At 41.0% G+C, this 16,936-nt stretch overlaps 1 protein-coding gene across 1 annotated transcript in view; it reads right to left on the minus strand.

Annotated features, from left to right (window-relative positions):
* The window catches only part of Herc2 (HECT and RLD domain containing E3 ubiquitin protein ligase 2), a 181,134-nt gene that overhangs the window by 132,663 nt on the left and 31,535 nt on the right, over positions 1 to 16,936 (minus strand). The window contains 9 exon segments of the mRNA XM_032893506.1: positions 214 to 407; positions 2,747 to 2,998; positions 6,923 to 7,036; positions 7,129 to 7,286; positions 8,727 to 8,878; positions 9,417 to 9,605; positions 12,565 to 12,738; positions 14,283 to 14,454; positions 16,139 to 16,249. Of these exon segments, the coding sequence (XP_032749397.1) occupies positions 214 to 407; positions 2,747 to 2,998; positions 6,923 to 7,036; positions 7,129 to 7,286; positions 8,727 to 8,878; positions 9,417 to 9,605; positions 12,565 to 12,738; positions 14,283 to 14,454; positions 16,139 to 16,249 (1,516 nt within the window).

The following is a 16,936-nucleotide window of genomic DNA, read 5'->3' on the forward strand; positions in this document are numbered from 1 at the left end:
GAAGAGCTAGAGATACAGGGTGGGAGGAAGAAAGAAGGAAAAAATGCTGTCTCTACAACGTACAGAAGAAATAGCTGAAAGAACTAAATGTAGTAATTTGTTGTGGAACAACTGTAAGATAGAAGGACTAAAATTGGTATTTCTACATACTAGCAGGGACTATTTGGAAAATAAAATTGTACAGAACACCAAACATAACTATGTAGTCAATACCTGGGCAGGCCCACAAGCAATTCCAACTATGTGTTTGGTGTCTAGTCCTGGTAGAGCAGTAGGTTCTGGCTTGGTCACACGCAGAGTGTCAAAGTGCTGGCACTGATCATTGCTCCCCCAGCTGTGCACCTCACTGTCCTCTGTCAGAGCAAGGCAGTGAGTGGAGCCTGCAGCCACATCAATCACCTTCTTCCCTAGAGAAAAGATGGACACAGTTACACCATTGAGCCTATAGCTCTAAGTCCCAGAAGGACATCTGCCCATGGCTACAGAAGAACAAAAGGCATTCAATAGTAACTTCTGACAAGTCCTTTAATATGAAGCTCAATTTACTTGATTTGACTATGCTATTAAAATATGTCATGCCTTATCAACTATGATTTGTTAATAACACAGTCCGCAAAAGGTAGAGCTACAGTATGAAGTCTGCTTTCTGTTCCTTATTCAGAATTTTATTCAAAAAGACAGAATGATTTTTTAAGTTCATATTCCGAGTCAAATTCATATAGGATAAGATACACACAGACATACAGATATATACACACACCATAAAAAGATACACCCTGTAATTAACTAGGAAGATCCCAATAAAGCCTGGTCACTTATTCATTTTCACTGTTCAAGAACTTCTGACAGCTTTAAACCCTGTCCTGAAACACTTAAACAGAGAGAGAGAGAGAGAGAGAGAGAGAGAGAGAGAGAGAGAGAGAGAGAGAGAGAGAGAGATTTTCTGATGGGAGACAATACTTAAATCAGTTCTCCTTTGGCTCTGGGGACCAACAGGGCCTTGCGCTTGCTAGAAGCGCCTACCACTGAGCTAAATCCCCAACCCCTTGGCTCTTTTAATAGATAGGTTTTCTGAAAAATTTTTTAAACATGCTTGACCACCAAAACATCTCATAATTAACTTATTGACTGATTAGCTGATTGATTACTGGTTAGAAGGCACAACACACAAGTGGGGGTCAGAGGGCAATTTTGTAGAATTGGTTCTCATCTTCCACCTTTATGGGGTCCCAGGTATCAAATTCACATCACTATACTTGCACAGCAAGTGCCTTTACAAGAGTGGCATCTCGCCAACTCTTGTCCCACTAATTCTGACATTAATTATGTTGGTAGGAAAATGGTATTTTTAGTTAATAGATTTTTTTCAGTACCTCAGATGTAACCATGCAAAGCATACTCTTCACTAAAGATATGTTCTTAAAAGAAAGCCTACTCTTTTCTGAAAGTCATATGATTTAAATATTTTTCTATTTATGTACTGTTAGAAAAGCATTATACCTTTTCTTGTAGGTAATCTAACATAATCAACAGTGTTTCCATATGTCAAAAAAGTCAGCTGAAGAAAAATGTTACCTAGTATGATTGAGTTACTGAAAGCTAACATCAATAGTAATTTAAATATTCCTATAGTAAAGTTAACAAATAGAAACCTAGATTTTCTGTATGAATGGAGAAAAATGTAAGTAAGAGGCCAACTGAATTCCAATAGAGTTCTGCAACCCAGTGAACTGTGTTATTTTACCACTTATCTTAGAAACCTGGAAATAAAACACCTGGTGAGCATAAAGACTCCCACTGACTAAAGTATCACATGCTATAAAATAAAACAGATGAACAAAGAACGACAAGTCTCATTTGAAAGCCCTATTTCCAAACCCTCTCATTAAAGAAACAGGGAGAAAGGAAAATGAATTATTGTAAGAATTCACTAAACTAGTCCATGGAACACAATGCAGGCCAAATCCTTTATCTGTGAATAAACTTTTAGGGGAACACAAAAAAAACTATTCCCTTAATTAATAAGCTAGCCCTTTAAGAAGAATGCTCTTCACTCTGAACTAAATAAAATAAAAAGGGCCCAATGGACATACATGTACTAACCTTGCCTGACTCACTGATCTCACCCTTCTCTGCTTTCTTGTCAATCAGTCTATAATTCGCCACCACTCCCACCCCCTTAGGGCAGTACGGAGACAACCTAAAATCCCATTAGGCCAAACATTATGGGAAACAAATGGAGTTTTCCTTTTATAAAGTCCATGGTTTTAATGGCTCTTTCTCCAAGCATGCCATTTCTAGCAAGAATGCCTGAGAGTATGTGAGGATCTCTCAGAGGCGATCCACCGTCTATGCTACAATGAGCACCACCCTACAGAGAACCCTCACTCACACCCACACAGACTTTCCTTTCCCCTTCAATCTCCAATGCACATAGACAGTTCTGTAACCAAGCACATATACCTTACCACCGAAAACAAGGTCACAGCAGACCAAGTCGGGAGAAATCAGCCTACTTCCTGCTGAAACCCCACAGCACAATAATTCTCAAAGTAAATGAATTAAAAGTTAAATTTGAGAATCATTTTAGGACATTTATTAAACTAGATAAGCCACTTTCTATTACTTATATAACTATCAAGATATTTCTAATGACACTCCATTCACTGGATATAAGGGAAGAAAAGAAATCTGAAGATTTCTAAAGAACAGATCCATAAGGGTTTAATTTTAATCCTGCAATCACCTTGCAAACCTTCCAAGAGTTTGGGATAACGGACATGTTCTTCTGTTCCATGCCCAAGCCTCTGATTGTCACCTTTTCCCCACGAATAAACTTGGCCATCTTTTGTCAAAGCAATAGAAAACTGACTTCCACAGCGTACTTTGATGACATCTAAGTCTTGAAGTTTTTCAATCAGCTTTGGGGTTTTGCAGCCATCACTTCCACCTCTACCCAACTTCCCATAGTCGCCATCTCCCCAAGACCACACTTGGCCTAGAAAATACAAATTACAAATAATTTAAGTAAATATCATTGCACATCATACTGAAGTTTTAAGTGACTGAAAATAATATAATCCATAAAACACATAAATCAATCTCACCTATGTATACAGTTAATATTACACAGATTATCAACTAAATATCTAATGTATATTTCAAATTGATATATTAGCAATTGAAAAATTGTAAACAAGAGCTAGAGAGCTGGTATGGTGGTTTAGAATACTTGATATTCTTGAGGGGACTTTGGTTCCCAGTCAGCACTCAGAGCCATCCATAATTCCAGTTCTAGAGGATCAGCATTCTCTTTTGCCCCACACACACACACACACACACACACACACACACACAGACACACTCATTCATGCACAACACAAAAAACATACACTACTCATTCCAAAATAAATCTTATTTAAAAGTAAAAAGCTGGGGTTTCTTTTATTTAGATTAAGTAGAAACAAAGTTCTGACTCTTAGTTTTTGGGACCAATGCTGCTGCTGTAACTAAATTCTAAACACAGAACAAAATCTCACTGCTCCACGGGACATGAACACTGAGGTATGTGGCAATGCAGCCTTTTACTGACCATGCTGCAGTCTGTCTGCACTATGGTGTCCTCACAACACTGTACTGTTTCCCAATGGCACGTACCAGTGCAATGTAATTTAATTAAATGAAATAAAAGGGTACAATACAATTACAAAAGTGGTCTTTAAAACTGAGCTGAATAGTAGAGGAATGTCAGGTAGGGGGCGTGAAGGGAGGTGGTTGGGGAAGGGAACACCCTTCATCAAGGGTGGGATGTGCTAGGGCTTATGGATGGGAAAAACTGAAAAGGAATAATATTGAAATGTGCATTTAAAATATCCAACTTAAAAAAAAAAAAAAAGAGCTGAATAATTTGCAAAACCTCAGTAAATTGGGGGAGTATTATTCAGTTACAAACTAGAGAAAGCTGTAAGAGGAAGTCCAGAAGAAAAAAAAAACCAGAATGAAATTTTAAGTTTGCTTGTAAATAACTCAATTCTCATTCCACTTTCAACTGTACAAACCAAAGATCAATGTATTTTAACAAGTTTAGATTTTTTTTTATTTAATCTTTGTGTGTGATACAGGTTGTAATAATGACCCAACTATGACACTGCCACTAGAAAACAGCCAGAAACAGCACATAAGCAAGCTAATTTGGAAGCATTCGAATACAATGCTAGCTATCAAGCCAGACTAATCCTTCATCTATGCTGAAAACTATAAATAATACACTATTAGCTGATCAGTGGAAAAAACTCAGTGCACACATCTATCTCGAAATATGAACGTAATTTTATATGTCCTGACTAAAATTCTATTGCTTACACTTAAGCTAATGTCTTCAGCAAGCCTATCACCCAAGCCCAGACTGCAAAGGCTGGCGGATGCTTCTACTGCACCAGTCACCTTAGAACACAATCGGGCGGCAAAAACGTTTCTCAGAAAGAGTTGCACCAAAAAAGTACAAGTGTGAGCAGTATTTAAAACCTTATTCCTCCACTGAACTGAGAATAGGACCCCCATTGAAGGAATCAGAGAAAGAACTGGAAGAGCTTGAAGGGGCTCGAGACCCCATATGTACAACAATGCCAAGCAACCAGAGCTTCCAGGGACTAAGCCACTACCTAAAGACTCTACATGGACTGACCCTGGACTGACCTCATAGGTAGCAATGAATATCCTAGTAAGAGCACCAGTGGAAGGGGAAGCCCTGGGTCCTGCTAAGACTGAACCCCAAACTAGACTGTTGGGGGGGGCGTAATGGGGGAGGGTGGGGGGAACAAAACGAGGAAGGGGAGGGGAGGGGATGTTTGCCCGGAAAGGGAATAACAATAGAAATGTAAATAAGAAATACCCAAGTTAATAAAAAAAAAACAAAAACCTTATTCCTAGTTACAAACACTTTATCATTACATAATTTTCCTCACAGAACTTTTACAAGAAATACCAAGGATAAAACCTAAGTACTACTTGGATAACCTAGCTTGGAACTATCACTCCTAAACAGTCTCGTCCCAGCACTCAGAAAGCTGAGAAAGATAGGATCCCCAGAATTCAAGGCCCACAGGACAAAACAGCAAGGTTCTGTCACAAAACAAAACCATCTTAGTTAATAGTTTTGTAAAATATGACTCATTCAATAGTGGACATTTACAAATAATGAAGGGACCTTTCAGCATGATGATTCTCTGTAGAATTCAAAAAGCAGCAGAATCACAATGATTCTGAAAATGTATATGTCTCAACAGTAGGCTCTAGGTGGATATGAAAGTGCTGAAAAGATTTTATCTTGCACCAAAGACATCCTCAATAGTCAATTCTCTACAAGCCTTTCAACCTCTGTGATGGTTTGCATATGCTTGGCCCAGAGCGTGGCCTTATTGGAGTGGGTATGGCCTTGTTGGAGATGGTGAAGTCACTGTGGCGTGGGCTTTTAATATCCTCATCCTACCTGCCTGAAAATCAGTCTTCTCCTAGCAGCATTCAGATGAAGATATAGAACTCTCAGCTCCCCCTGCACCATGCCTGCCTGGATGCTGCCATGCTCCTGCCTTGATGAGAACCGATTAAACCTCTGAATCTGTAAGCCAGCCCCAATTAAATGCTGTCTACAAGTTGCTTTGGTCATGGTGTCTGTTCACAGAAGTAAAATCCTAAGACAACTTCTATTTTAAAAAAAAAAAAACAGACTAAGAAATTCTCCAGTTGATGCAAAGACTGATAAGGTACAATGGTGAGATCACCATAAGACTGACAGACAAACTCATTGTGAAAATGGGTGCATTTCTGACCATCAAGCCTGAACCACACATATGATCTCCCTCTCCCCCCCATATATGTATGTATATAGATACATACATACATGCACGCGCACGCATACACACACACACACACACACACACACACATATATGCTACATGGTGACAAACGCCTATGATCCCAGCTCTCTGGAGGCTAAAACAAGAGGAAAATGAGTTCAGAGACACTCAGGGCTACTTAGCAATAGATACTGTCTCACTAATAAACACAAAACCATATAACTATGGCTAAACTGAAATAAATTTCAATGGTAGATTACTTAAATCCTAGAACTAAGATCCACAGTACTAAAACAAACAAAAATATACAATCTCAGTCTCACTAATACTGAAAGTCAGCCATTTAATAAGATACATTAAATTGTAAAGTATATAAATACTATGAATGATTGGCTGTAACAAGTCATAGAGGCTAAATGTTGGGCAATATATTAATAGTGACAATTCAGATTGTCAGTTATAATATTTAGCTGTAATTTTTTTAGTGAAAAAATAAAATACCCACTAGAAAAGGTGGTAGCTCCTAGGCAGCCACCTTCTTTCAAGGACGAAATGCTGGGAAATTCTTGGGCCTTTTGCTGAAGCCACTGAGGTCCTACTGCGGTAGTGTGAATGGGAAATACCACTCATAATCTTGGGCGTCTGAACACTAGGTTTGCAGCTGCCGTCTTGGGAAGGCAGAAGTAGTAGTGTAGACTGCTGGAGGAAGCTGCAAGCAGCCTTTGAGAGTAAAAAGCTACTCCTCCTCCCGGTTTGCTCTCTTCGTTCTGTGCTTGCATTCAAGATGTGATCTTTGAAGTTCCTGCTCCAGCTGTCTTACCTGACTGCTGCTATGTCTCCCAGCCATGATGGACTTTAATCCTCTGGAAACATAACTCAAAATAACTCTTCCTCCTACAAGTTATGGTGGTTACTGTGCTTTATCAAAGCAACAAAAAAGTAACCAATACACTCAGCAACTAGGAGGGCAGCCTAAGAAGGTGCATACAACTCCAAAACTCACTCATTTGGGCAACAGCCACCTATGTCCCTAAGAAACTGCCCAGGGCAGCATAAGCTCTACATACCATTCTCAGTCACAGCCAGGGTTTGAGCATCTCCACTCCCACACGCAACATCGATGACCTTTAGTCCTTTGAGTCCAGCCACCAGCATTGGAATGGCCTCATCTTCACTGGAGCCTTGAAACAGATACAAGTGTCATTCTCAAATGCCTCTCAAAAGAAGAAAGCTCCTCCTACCTCATGACTGTACTCATGTACAGCAGACATACCGTGGCCCAAGCGGCCGTAGTTCCCACGGCCCCAGGTGTACAGCTCCCCCTCAGCAGTGATGGCCGCGCTGTATGTGCTTCCACATGCTATGTGCACCACATGCTTCCCAGCCTGCTTTCCTGAGAAAGCCGAGATCACCTTGGGCTCCTCCAGAGGCCTGCAGGAAGGAAGGCAACAAACATCATGGGCATTTCATAAGAGTTTTTAAAAAAGCAAAAAGGTAATCAGAGCACAAGACTTTTGTTTTGTTTTGTTTTGTTTTTGTTTTTTTTGTTTTGCCTTTCTATCTCAAATACCAAACATCACTGCTTGCTAAACTGGACTTACACAAAGAACTAAATAAAGCAGTGCTGCTCCCAATGTCCCCCACCACAACCTATCAGCAACAAAGCCGTGAATGCTGAGACAGCCTACAACATGGCTACATGCAAAAAAATTACTCTAAGTCAGAGTCAGAAATAAACTCCTATACAACTGACTATAATCAGTTCTAGAAATGACAAAATGATATGAACAAGGGAAGACAATGGTTGGGAGGAGCTGGAGGGGGAAGTCAGGGAATAACTACAAAGGATACAAAGATATGCCTGGGAGTAATGATAACACATTCTCTTGACTGTGGTGGTGACACACAATCCAGTCCCTTCTCCATCAGCTCAGACCCAGCTGAGGCTGGGAATGTTTCTTACTTGACCTGATTGTTCCTTGATGATGCTCTGACCTCATGAAGTAAGCTTGCCCCAGGAACAGCACACCTATCTAATGCCAAGATCTTTCTACCAGGGTCTACTTGTGACAACACAATATAAAATGGTTCCATTACTCTGTGGGAACTGGCAGATCTCTTGATTTTACCCCTGAGCATTTAAAATAACCATTTCCTGTTTTATTTCTATTCTTTCATGGTAAGCAAAACATTCAATACAAAAAGACAAGATTGCTTTTTATGCTTGTAAATAAAATATCATCATCGTTCCAGGGGTCCTACTGGCAGAAGACATGGAACAGTGTGAACAGCGGACAGTTGTGGGGTTTGTTGTACTTGGAAAACATGATGGAAGGTACGGTTGCTAGCTCTTGCTAATTCTGGCAAACATGATGGAAGGTACAGTTGCTAGCTCTTGCTAATTCTGGCAAACATGATGGAAGGTACGGTTGCTAGCTCTTGCTAATTCTGGCAAACATGATGGAAGGTACGGTTGCTAGCTCTTGCTAATTCTGGCAAACATGATGGAAGGTACGGTTGCTAGCTCTTGCTAATTCTGGCAAACCTCCTACCTATGGCAAAGTTCTCAAGGGGTCACTCATCAAGAACGAACTCACACCTTAAATCCCAGCAGAGGCAGGTAGTTCTCTGTGAGTGCAAGGACAGATTAGTCTATGTAGTGAGTTTTAGGACAGGCAAAGCTACACAGTGAGACCCTGTCTCAAGGGAGGAGAGGAGAGGGGAGAGGAAGGGAGGGGAGGAATCATGTTATATCGCCCTCCTTTTCTAAACTCTGTAGTAGACAGATAAAATCACTCCTGACATTTTCCATTCTGTTATGAATATGGACAACCAGAATCATATCAGCTTCTGAAACATTTCCATACGTACACTGTGTCCCCATGGCCCAGCCTTCCGCCATCCCCACAGCCCCAGGAGTACACCTCCCCTGTGGCAGCCAAAGCCAGATAGTGGTGACCATCAGAATGGGCAGCAATTTTCACAATGTTTCTGGAGGCAAGACCCTGGACCAGCTGTGGAGCCTGAAAAGTAAAATCAAGAACAACATTAGTCGGTCATAGTAATGGACAATGAACACAGGACGACTCTCATATTCATTTTCTCCCTGAGCAAACATACTGAAAAGGACAGACTAGGAATCTTCAGGGCTTCTGACCTGTTCTCCATTCCAGCACCAAGAGAACAGTAAGAATTCTCCAAGTGATCCATGGAAATGACAAGTGCTGGTGTGGGAATCCCTAGGGTAGGCAGCCTGTGTAATACAGACGCACAACTCAAGTACTTTCCTTAAATGAGAGCTCACATGGCCCAATGTACCACAATCCTCATCAGGCCCCATTCTTTTTCTGTTAACTGCCATACATGTGAAAAATGGGTCTGATGGAGTTCATGATCTTAAAAACTCAAAACCCTGATAATAATAATCATAACTGATAATTTAACATGACTAATAATATACAGTGAACAGATACCAATGACCAAGAACACTAAACTGTGTTACAACTACAGCAGGGACCCACCGCTGAAGGAGACGTTAGACACGCTACACTCAGCACCTACCAGCATGTCACTGTTGTAAGCCTGTGTATACACACGGCCATTGCGGGACAGGATCAAGAACCGCTTTTCTGCACAAGCAACTTGCATTACCCCCAAACTGGCAAGGCCTTCACACTGGATTGGACCAATCACATTGGCATAGTATTTCCATCCTATTAACCCCCATCCTATGACCTCCTGCAATGATCCCTGTAAGAAAAGAACACATATAGACATTTTCTTTAGAGTAAGAAAACACCCAAGACTAATATGGAGATACTATTTAATCTAAAAACAAGTAATGAGATTGATTGAAAACATCAAAATAATTCAGAACATTTCACATTACCTCAGTTAAACGGTAAATTCCCTGGGTTATTTGTTCATAATATTTCATTTTAAGAGTACCACTAAAAGCTGGCCCTTCAACATACTTTTCAATGCTCAGAGCACATCAGGTTATTTTTGTGTCAAAACTGAAGAAAATCAAAACCCAAGCATAAGGCTGGGAGAAAATGGTTTTATTGATGAGAGTGACAGGACCAAAGCTATTTGGAAACAACCCAAAGACGACTAGTCCATGCTGGGTTATCTCACTAATGCTGCAAAGGCTTACATAAGCATGCACACTCAGCAGTAAACAGAGAAACATGTACCAGATCACACAACACAGTATCACTGGGCAGCAAAAGTCTGTCAATGATTCAGGTGTCCATTAAAAAGACAGTGCCATTCATCACAGCACTCAAGAGACAAGGATAGGCAGAACACTATGAATTCAAGGCCAAAGCCTGGTCAATGTCAGGTTCCAGGCCAGATAGGGCTACATAGTGAGACACTGTCTCAAAATAACAGGAATAATAACAACTGCAGGAGGAAGTGGGAGAGAAGGAAGAAAGAGAACTCTGACAGGTAGAGCTCAACATATATGTATTAAAACAGCTTTTAAAAATTAAGAGACCATCTCTATTTACTGATACAGAAAGATGCCAGTGTATCTATTTGGTGAGAAGAAAAAGAAAAAGAAAAAAGAAGAAGCCAAAGAATAAGTGTAACATGCTACCACTAATATGTCCATTCCAGAGAACAGTGAAAAGTACAAACTAAGCTCAGCAAAATTGGATCAAACAGGTGGGATGCAGAGCACATGGAAGTCAAGAGAGGAAACAATAGTATTAGTGCATTATCATATATAATCCTAATTTTTTTAATATTTGAGTACACTGTTGCTCTCTTCAGACACACCAGAAGAGGGCACTGGATCCCCATTACATATGGTTATGTCACCATGTGGTTGCTGGGAATTGAACTCAGGACTTCTGGAAGAGTAGTTAGTGTTCTTAACCACTGAGCCATCTCTCCAGCCCCACAATGCTGATTTTGAACCATGTAGAGACAGACAGACAGGCAAATATATAATATACAATACAATGTATATAAACAAAATTCCCCTCCCTGGCCAAGTAAAAAGCTTGGATTAAAAGTCAAAATTAATCTGTATAATCTTTTTTTTTAAAGATTTATTCATTTATTATATATAAGTACACTGTAGCTGTCTTCAGATACACTAGAAGAGGGCATCAGATCTCTTTACAGATGGTTGTGAGCCACCATGTGGTTGCTGGGAATTGAACTCAGGACCTCTGGAAGAGCAGTCAGTGCTCTTAACTGCTGAGCCATCTCTCCAGCCCTAATCTGTATAATCTTGACAAGAGCACTATCACCCCAAACATTTGTTTTCTCATGGATACAACAGGGGGAACATTGTGATCAGCATCTGTGTTCACATGTGATGTCTTTGATGGGCAGGCATATCCAGGTTCTTGTCAGTTAGGCCAATCACACTAGTCCTACCATACTGTTATTTATACATTCCACATAAAATATGACTGCATTATCATTACATTATAACCACCATTATATACTAAGTACCTCAGTAACAACATATATGATTAGAGTGAACAAGGCCATGGGTTTAGTTCCCAGCACTAATATAAAAAAGATTCTCTGGCATTTCTCTACACATGGCATGAAGCCTACTGTCATATGGATAAAAGTAAGCTCTCCGAGGTCCCTAATTCAGTCCCTAAGCCCTGAGTACTTGTCTGGAGTGGATGAAGTTCTGAATAAATACATTATTGATAAGAGCATAGCCATGTCAAGGACCCAAATGCTTCAGATTCAGGAAAAGAGAGAAAGCCTTCCCCAGTCAAAGCAACATTATTCACAGTGATACAGAAAGCATGGACTACATTTCCTCCTCCCTCCCAGATGTTCACAACCTAGGACTGATCCCCTGCAGAGACCTCCCACTGACACTGACTTAACCCCTCCTCCTACACAATACACAACAAATGAGATCAGTTTCAGTGCTGTGGGTACCCTCTATTTAAGTGAGCACAGTCCATTTAATCGAAGCATTTCTGAACATGTGTCTATTTTCTTCATAACCCACTCAGCAGTGACCACACTCTGAACTACAGGTACATTTTAACATTCTAACCACCATTGTCAGAAATAGCAAATCTGGTACATATATACAATGAGAATCTCCAAGAACTCCTAATTATACACCACACAAATAATACTAAGCTGTTGGAGTTGTGTTTGTGTATTATCAACCTGGCAGAATCTGAAATGGCCTGGGAGGTGAGCCTCTTGACATGCCTCTAGAGAATTATCTTGCTATTTAAACTGATGTGGGAAGACTCATCTTAACTGTGTGTGGACCTATTCCCTGAGTAGTGGACTAACTATCCCTGGAAAAAGCAACTGAGCATTAATTAGTAAACATTCACCACTCTCTTGATTACTGACTGTGAAAGCAATGTGGCCTGCTGCTTCAATCATCTGCTGCCATGTACACTCAAACTGTGAGCTACAGTAAGCAACTCTTTCTCCCTTAGGCTGCTTTTGACAGAATTTTGAGGGTGTGTGTGTGTGTGTGTGTGTGTGTGTGTGTGTGTGTGTGTGTGTGTGTGTGTGTGTGTGTGTGTGTGTGTGTGTGTGTGTGTGTGCGTGTGTGGGGGATTGTTGTAAATCATTTTTGTTTTAAGTCACACCAACAAGAAAAGAAACTAAGACAATATTAAAGAACTTGCCTAGCACAGTCAAGGTTGGAGGGATTTTCATCATTACTCAAGAAAAAACGTGCTCCCCTAGCACATACCTTATGAGATGTTGGAGAGCTACACAGAGGAGGCATACAGGGTGTAGCCAGACGGTCTAAATGAGCCATGACAACAACTGCAGTTTGTCGTAAATCAATGGCAAGTTCATTGTCTTGTGGAAGAGTAAGGTACCTTAGGAAACTCTCATTGGGACTTAGAGGGCCAGATAAAAGCTAGATTAAGAGAGAAATAAACATAGTCAGAAACAGTGGAATAAAAAATACCACCATCAACTTCTAATCACTATATACGTTTTGGCATTTAGTTATGCACTTCCTGTGTTCATTTATTTTAGCCATCAAACAACAATGTTGATTATAAACTATACTATACATTTTTACCCCTCTATAATGGCATATAAATACACGTAATATTGACTTACAATCTATGTGCTTTTGTACCACACATGTGCAAATTCCATATAAACTGTTAATACAGCCAAACCACCCTTTAGGGAAAACTACTCTCAAACCCTCATAAGGGAACTAGAAAAATAATTCGGTCCATACAGTACTTAGCAAGAGGACCTGAATTCAATCCCCAGAACCCATATTAAAAAAAAAAAAGGTCAGACACAGTGTTGTGCCCTTGTAATCGATGAACTGAACAAAGGAGGTTGAGACAAAGTCACTGAGCTAGTCTGATCTACCTGCGGAATTCTAGACACGTGAGAATAAGGATCTTGAGGAATAAAACCCCAAAATGACCATTGCTTTCCACACAAGGTAAAGACAGAAATAGACATACACACACACACACACACACACACACTTTTTTTAAATATAGACACACAGAGCAAGCTCTCTGAAACATAACACAGTACTGGAGCATGCCTTTGAAGGAAAGTTAAAAACAACACGACAAAACCCCTCATTTTGATATCCCACTCTAGAGAGGGATTTTGATTTATTTTCTGGTTTTGCCGTTCCAGGGATTAAACCTATTGTTAGGCAAGTACTCTAAGAGTCTTTAACAACCTCCACCCCACCATTTGAAATTTGGAGACAGGGTCTCCTTAAGTTGCCTGACTAGTATTTCATCTTTGATCCTTCTGCCTCAGCCTCCCAAGTAGCTAAGATTCCAGGTCTGTACACCTGGTCTGGCTGTGGACTCTACCAAAGCTTTATTTTATTTACAATTAGCATCATATTTCTTATTCTTGAAAAAGCAGAATCTAATCATCTAAGAGTGTCAACACATAAATCAGGTCAAAGAAATTATGAAATAACTAATTTTACAGAAAAGAGAAATAGATAAAGAGCCAAAGTCCTGAGATTTCACCAGTACTTGTTTACATTTAAAAACAGTCAAGCAGCTTCTAGAGCACACAAACACTAAACCACACACAGAGATTGCCACAGCTGACTCGGTAAAGAAGTCTGCAAGGTCAACATGGCAGGCAATACACAGGTCTCTTAGAAGGTCAGTGGGTCCACACCAAACCATATTCGTCTTTCTACTCCAAATCTAAAAGCTGCCTTACAGAAGAATCTCTAATGGTATGTATGATACTCTTTTTCCATCTTGTCAATATAGTACATGTGACCTCCATACCTGCCCCATCCCACTTGCTCCTATCACCAGTAAACAAACACACTCAAAAGATGTCTAGCCATAGAAGTACACATTCTGGCCTACCTAAAATAAAGCTAGTTCTTTGATATTATCAGAATAAGAAAGGGTCACCTATATACCCAGAACCGCAGGTGATACTCACGTGCATGTCACTCTCTGTGTGGGGCATGTCCTTACTGCAGAGGATGCTCTGAAACCTGTGCAGCAGAGGCAGAAGAGGAGCACTGGTGCCCTGGGCAGACCGCTCATTGTCCGTTTCCTGTGCCCCACTGTCCCACAGCTGAAGCAACAGCAGGATGGCAGACAACATTTGGCTGAAAAGGAAGGGTATTTACTCTCCAGTAAAAACAAATCAATGTTTGCCCTAGCACATCAAAACTAAACAAATAAATAATTAGAATTACAGAACAATGTATGAAAAATGCTGTAATTATGTCATAGAAATAATTCTTGGCAATTAAATCACTGAATTAATACCAATCTAGCAAAAGACAATTGTCATCTACTAAAAAGCATAAAAATAGCTAAAGAAGGGGTTGGGGTTTAGCTCAGTGGTAGAGAGCGCTTGCCTAGGAAGCGCAAGGCCCTGAGTTCGGTCCCCAGCTCCGAAAAAAAAAAAAAAAAGAACCCCCCAAAAAAAAAAAAAAATAGCTAAGGCATTGAAGTAGTACTTTCAACATAACACTTCTAGGATCTTAAGTCAACAAATTAAGAATATCTAGTTCAGAAAAATTAAATAAACAGTTACTTAGGGGAAAACGTCTTAAAAGAAGAGCTCTTAGATGACTAGATAAATTAGCCTAAAAAGAAATAAAGACAACAAAACAGACTAGCACAAGAATATACCCCTGCCTGGCACCACAGGACCCAGGTAGGCAGAGCAAGCCTGAGACAACGCCCACACAGTACAAAGCAGCCCAGGCGGTCAGAGCATGCCTAAGCTGGTCACCACCCAGCACCACACAGCATGTGCACTCTGAGATGACCCCGAGCACCCAGAGGTCCCAGGTGCGAAGAGGCCCCAGGTGCCACTAAGATGAACAAGTAAGTAGTGGAAAGAGAAGCAGAATGGCGTGTGCATAATGAAGAGAGGCAGAGACTCAGGGGGAGTGAGGGACGGTCTGATGTGAGTAGCTGGCGATGCCACTTGAGGCCATAGGAGGTCCTGGCCCATGCTACAGCTGAGGGCCATGTCTGGGTTCACAGAACTGCAGCACTGGGAGTCTGTTACCACCAACATGTGGATGTCCCTAGTTTGGGCTGCTGCCTAGGGTCATGTTCATTTTGAGGGCTGTGCAGAGCTGTATTGGAGAGCTTGCCCAGTTGTAAGTAAAAGAGAGCTGTCAGACTGGAGAAATCAGCTACCACTCACACCCAGCTCCAGGGCTTTGGCCCATCCCAATAGTTACCACACCTATGAACTACGCAAGGGGCTGTTCTTTCGAATCCAAAGACACAGGTTCTCCATGACACAGGACAAGAACAGGATATCTGAGAAGAGTTCTGGTGAGGATCCAGTACTCAAAGTGTAGCAGAAGTCAGAGGTCTTGAACCAGACAATGACTCACTGCAATGATCATTTGCAAGAAAAGCTATTTGAGTAAAAGGGTCTATATACTATGCACACACCACAGGGATAGAGATGAGTGGCATTGGGGTCCATGATGTGAAATTCATGAAAACGGAAAGAAAAGAAGAGGAGAGGAGAGGGAGAGGAGAGGAGAGGAGAGGAGGAGGAGGAGGAGAGGAGGAGGAGGGAGGGGAGAGGAGAGGAGAGAACAGGAGAGAACAGGAGAGAAGAGAAGAGAACAGGAGAGGGGAGGGGAAGGGAGGGGAAGGGAGGGGAAGGGAGGGGAGAGAAAGAACACAGAGTCCTGGGATGAAGGTCTACCCTGAACACCACAATTTGCTCCAGTCACAAACAGGTATGTGGAATTCTACAACACACCAGATTTTTCAGATACACAACCATCTCCTAGGTGACCTGAGATAACTCACCTAAGTGTGCCTCTCTGGACAGCCAACTCCAGTAGAATGGCCAAAGCCAAGTGCTGGTCCTGTAGAGGAACTCCTCCTGGTCCCTTAGTCCCTGGTGTTCCGTGAACATCCCTGAAATGAGAGCAACAGAAAGGCTAGGCAACATCAGAGAAAGCAGAAACTTTTAAATCATACCAACATGCTAATTATATTCACTCTCCCATGTAAAAGGCAAGTGTGTGCTCAAAATGCAGAGAGAGAGAGAGAGAGAGAGAGAGAGAGAGAGAGAGAGAGAGACGTACACACAAACACACACACACCCCAAAGAGGAGAATGGAAAGGAGGAAAGATAAAAGGAAACAGTGAGTGAAAGATGTTTAAGACTGATCTTAAGCCAAGGACACACTGGGTGTAAGGTTCTATCACTGAGCTCTATTTTCCACCTACTAAAGATGTAGTTTTAAAAAGCATGAATGTAGATATTATATTATACCAAAAGATACACTCTATGTTTATGTTTATGTGTCTATGCATAAAATAATTTGCATCATTACATAAAAATGAGTGGAAAGGTCTTTAATGGGGCTGGGCTATAGTTCAGTTGGTAGAGTCCTTTGACTAGCATGTACAAGTCCCTGGTTTCCACGGCATTACTCCATAAACTGGACAGGGTTACACAGGGTTATAATCCTAGTACTTGAGGTACTAGGTGAACTTAGAAGGATCAGAAGTTCAAGGTCATCCCTAGCTACATAATAGTGTGAAGCCAGCCTGGGCTGCATTTGAGCCTACTTCAAGAAAAGAAGGAAAGGAGGGTTA

This window comes from Rattus rattus, chromosome 2, assembly GCF_011064425.1.
Source record: "Rattus rattus isolate New Zealand chromosome 2, Rrattus_CSIRO_v1, whole genome shotgun sequence".
Classification (NCBI taxonomy): Eukaryota; Metazoa; Chordata; class Mammalia; order Rodentia; family Muridae; genus Rattus; species Rattus rattus.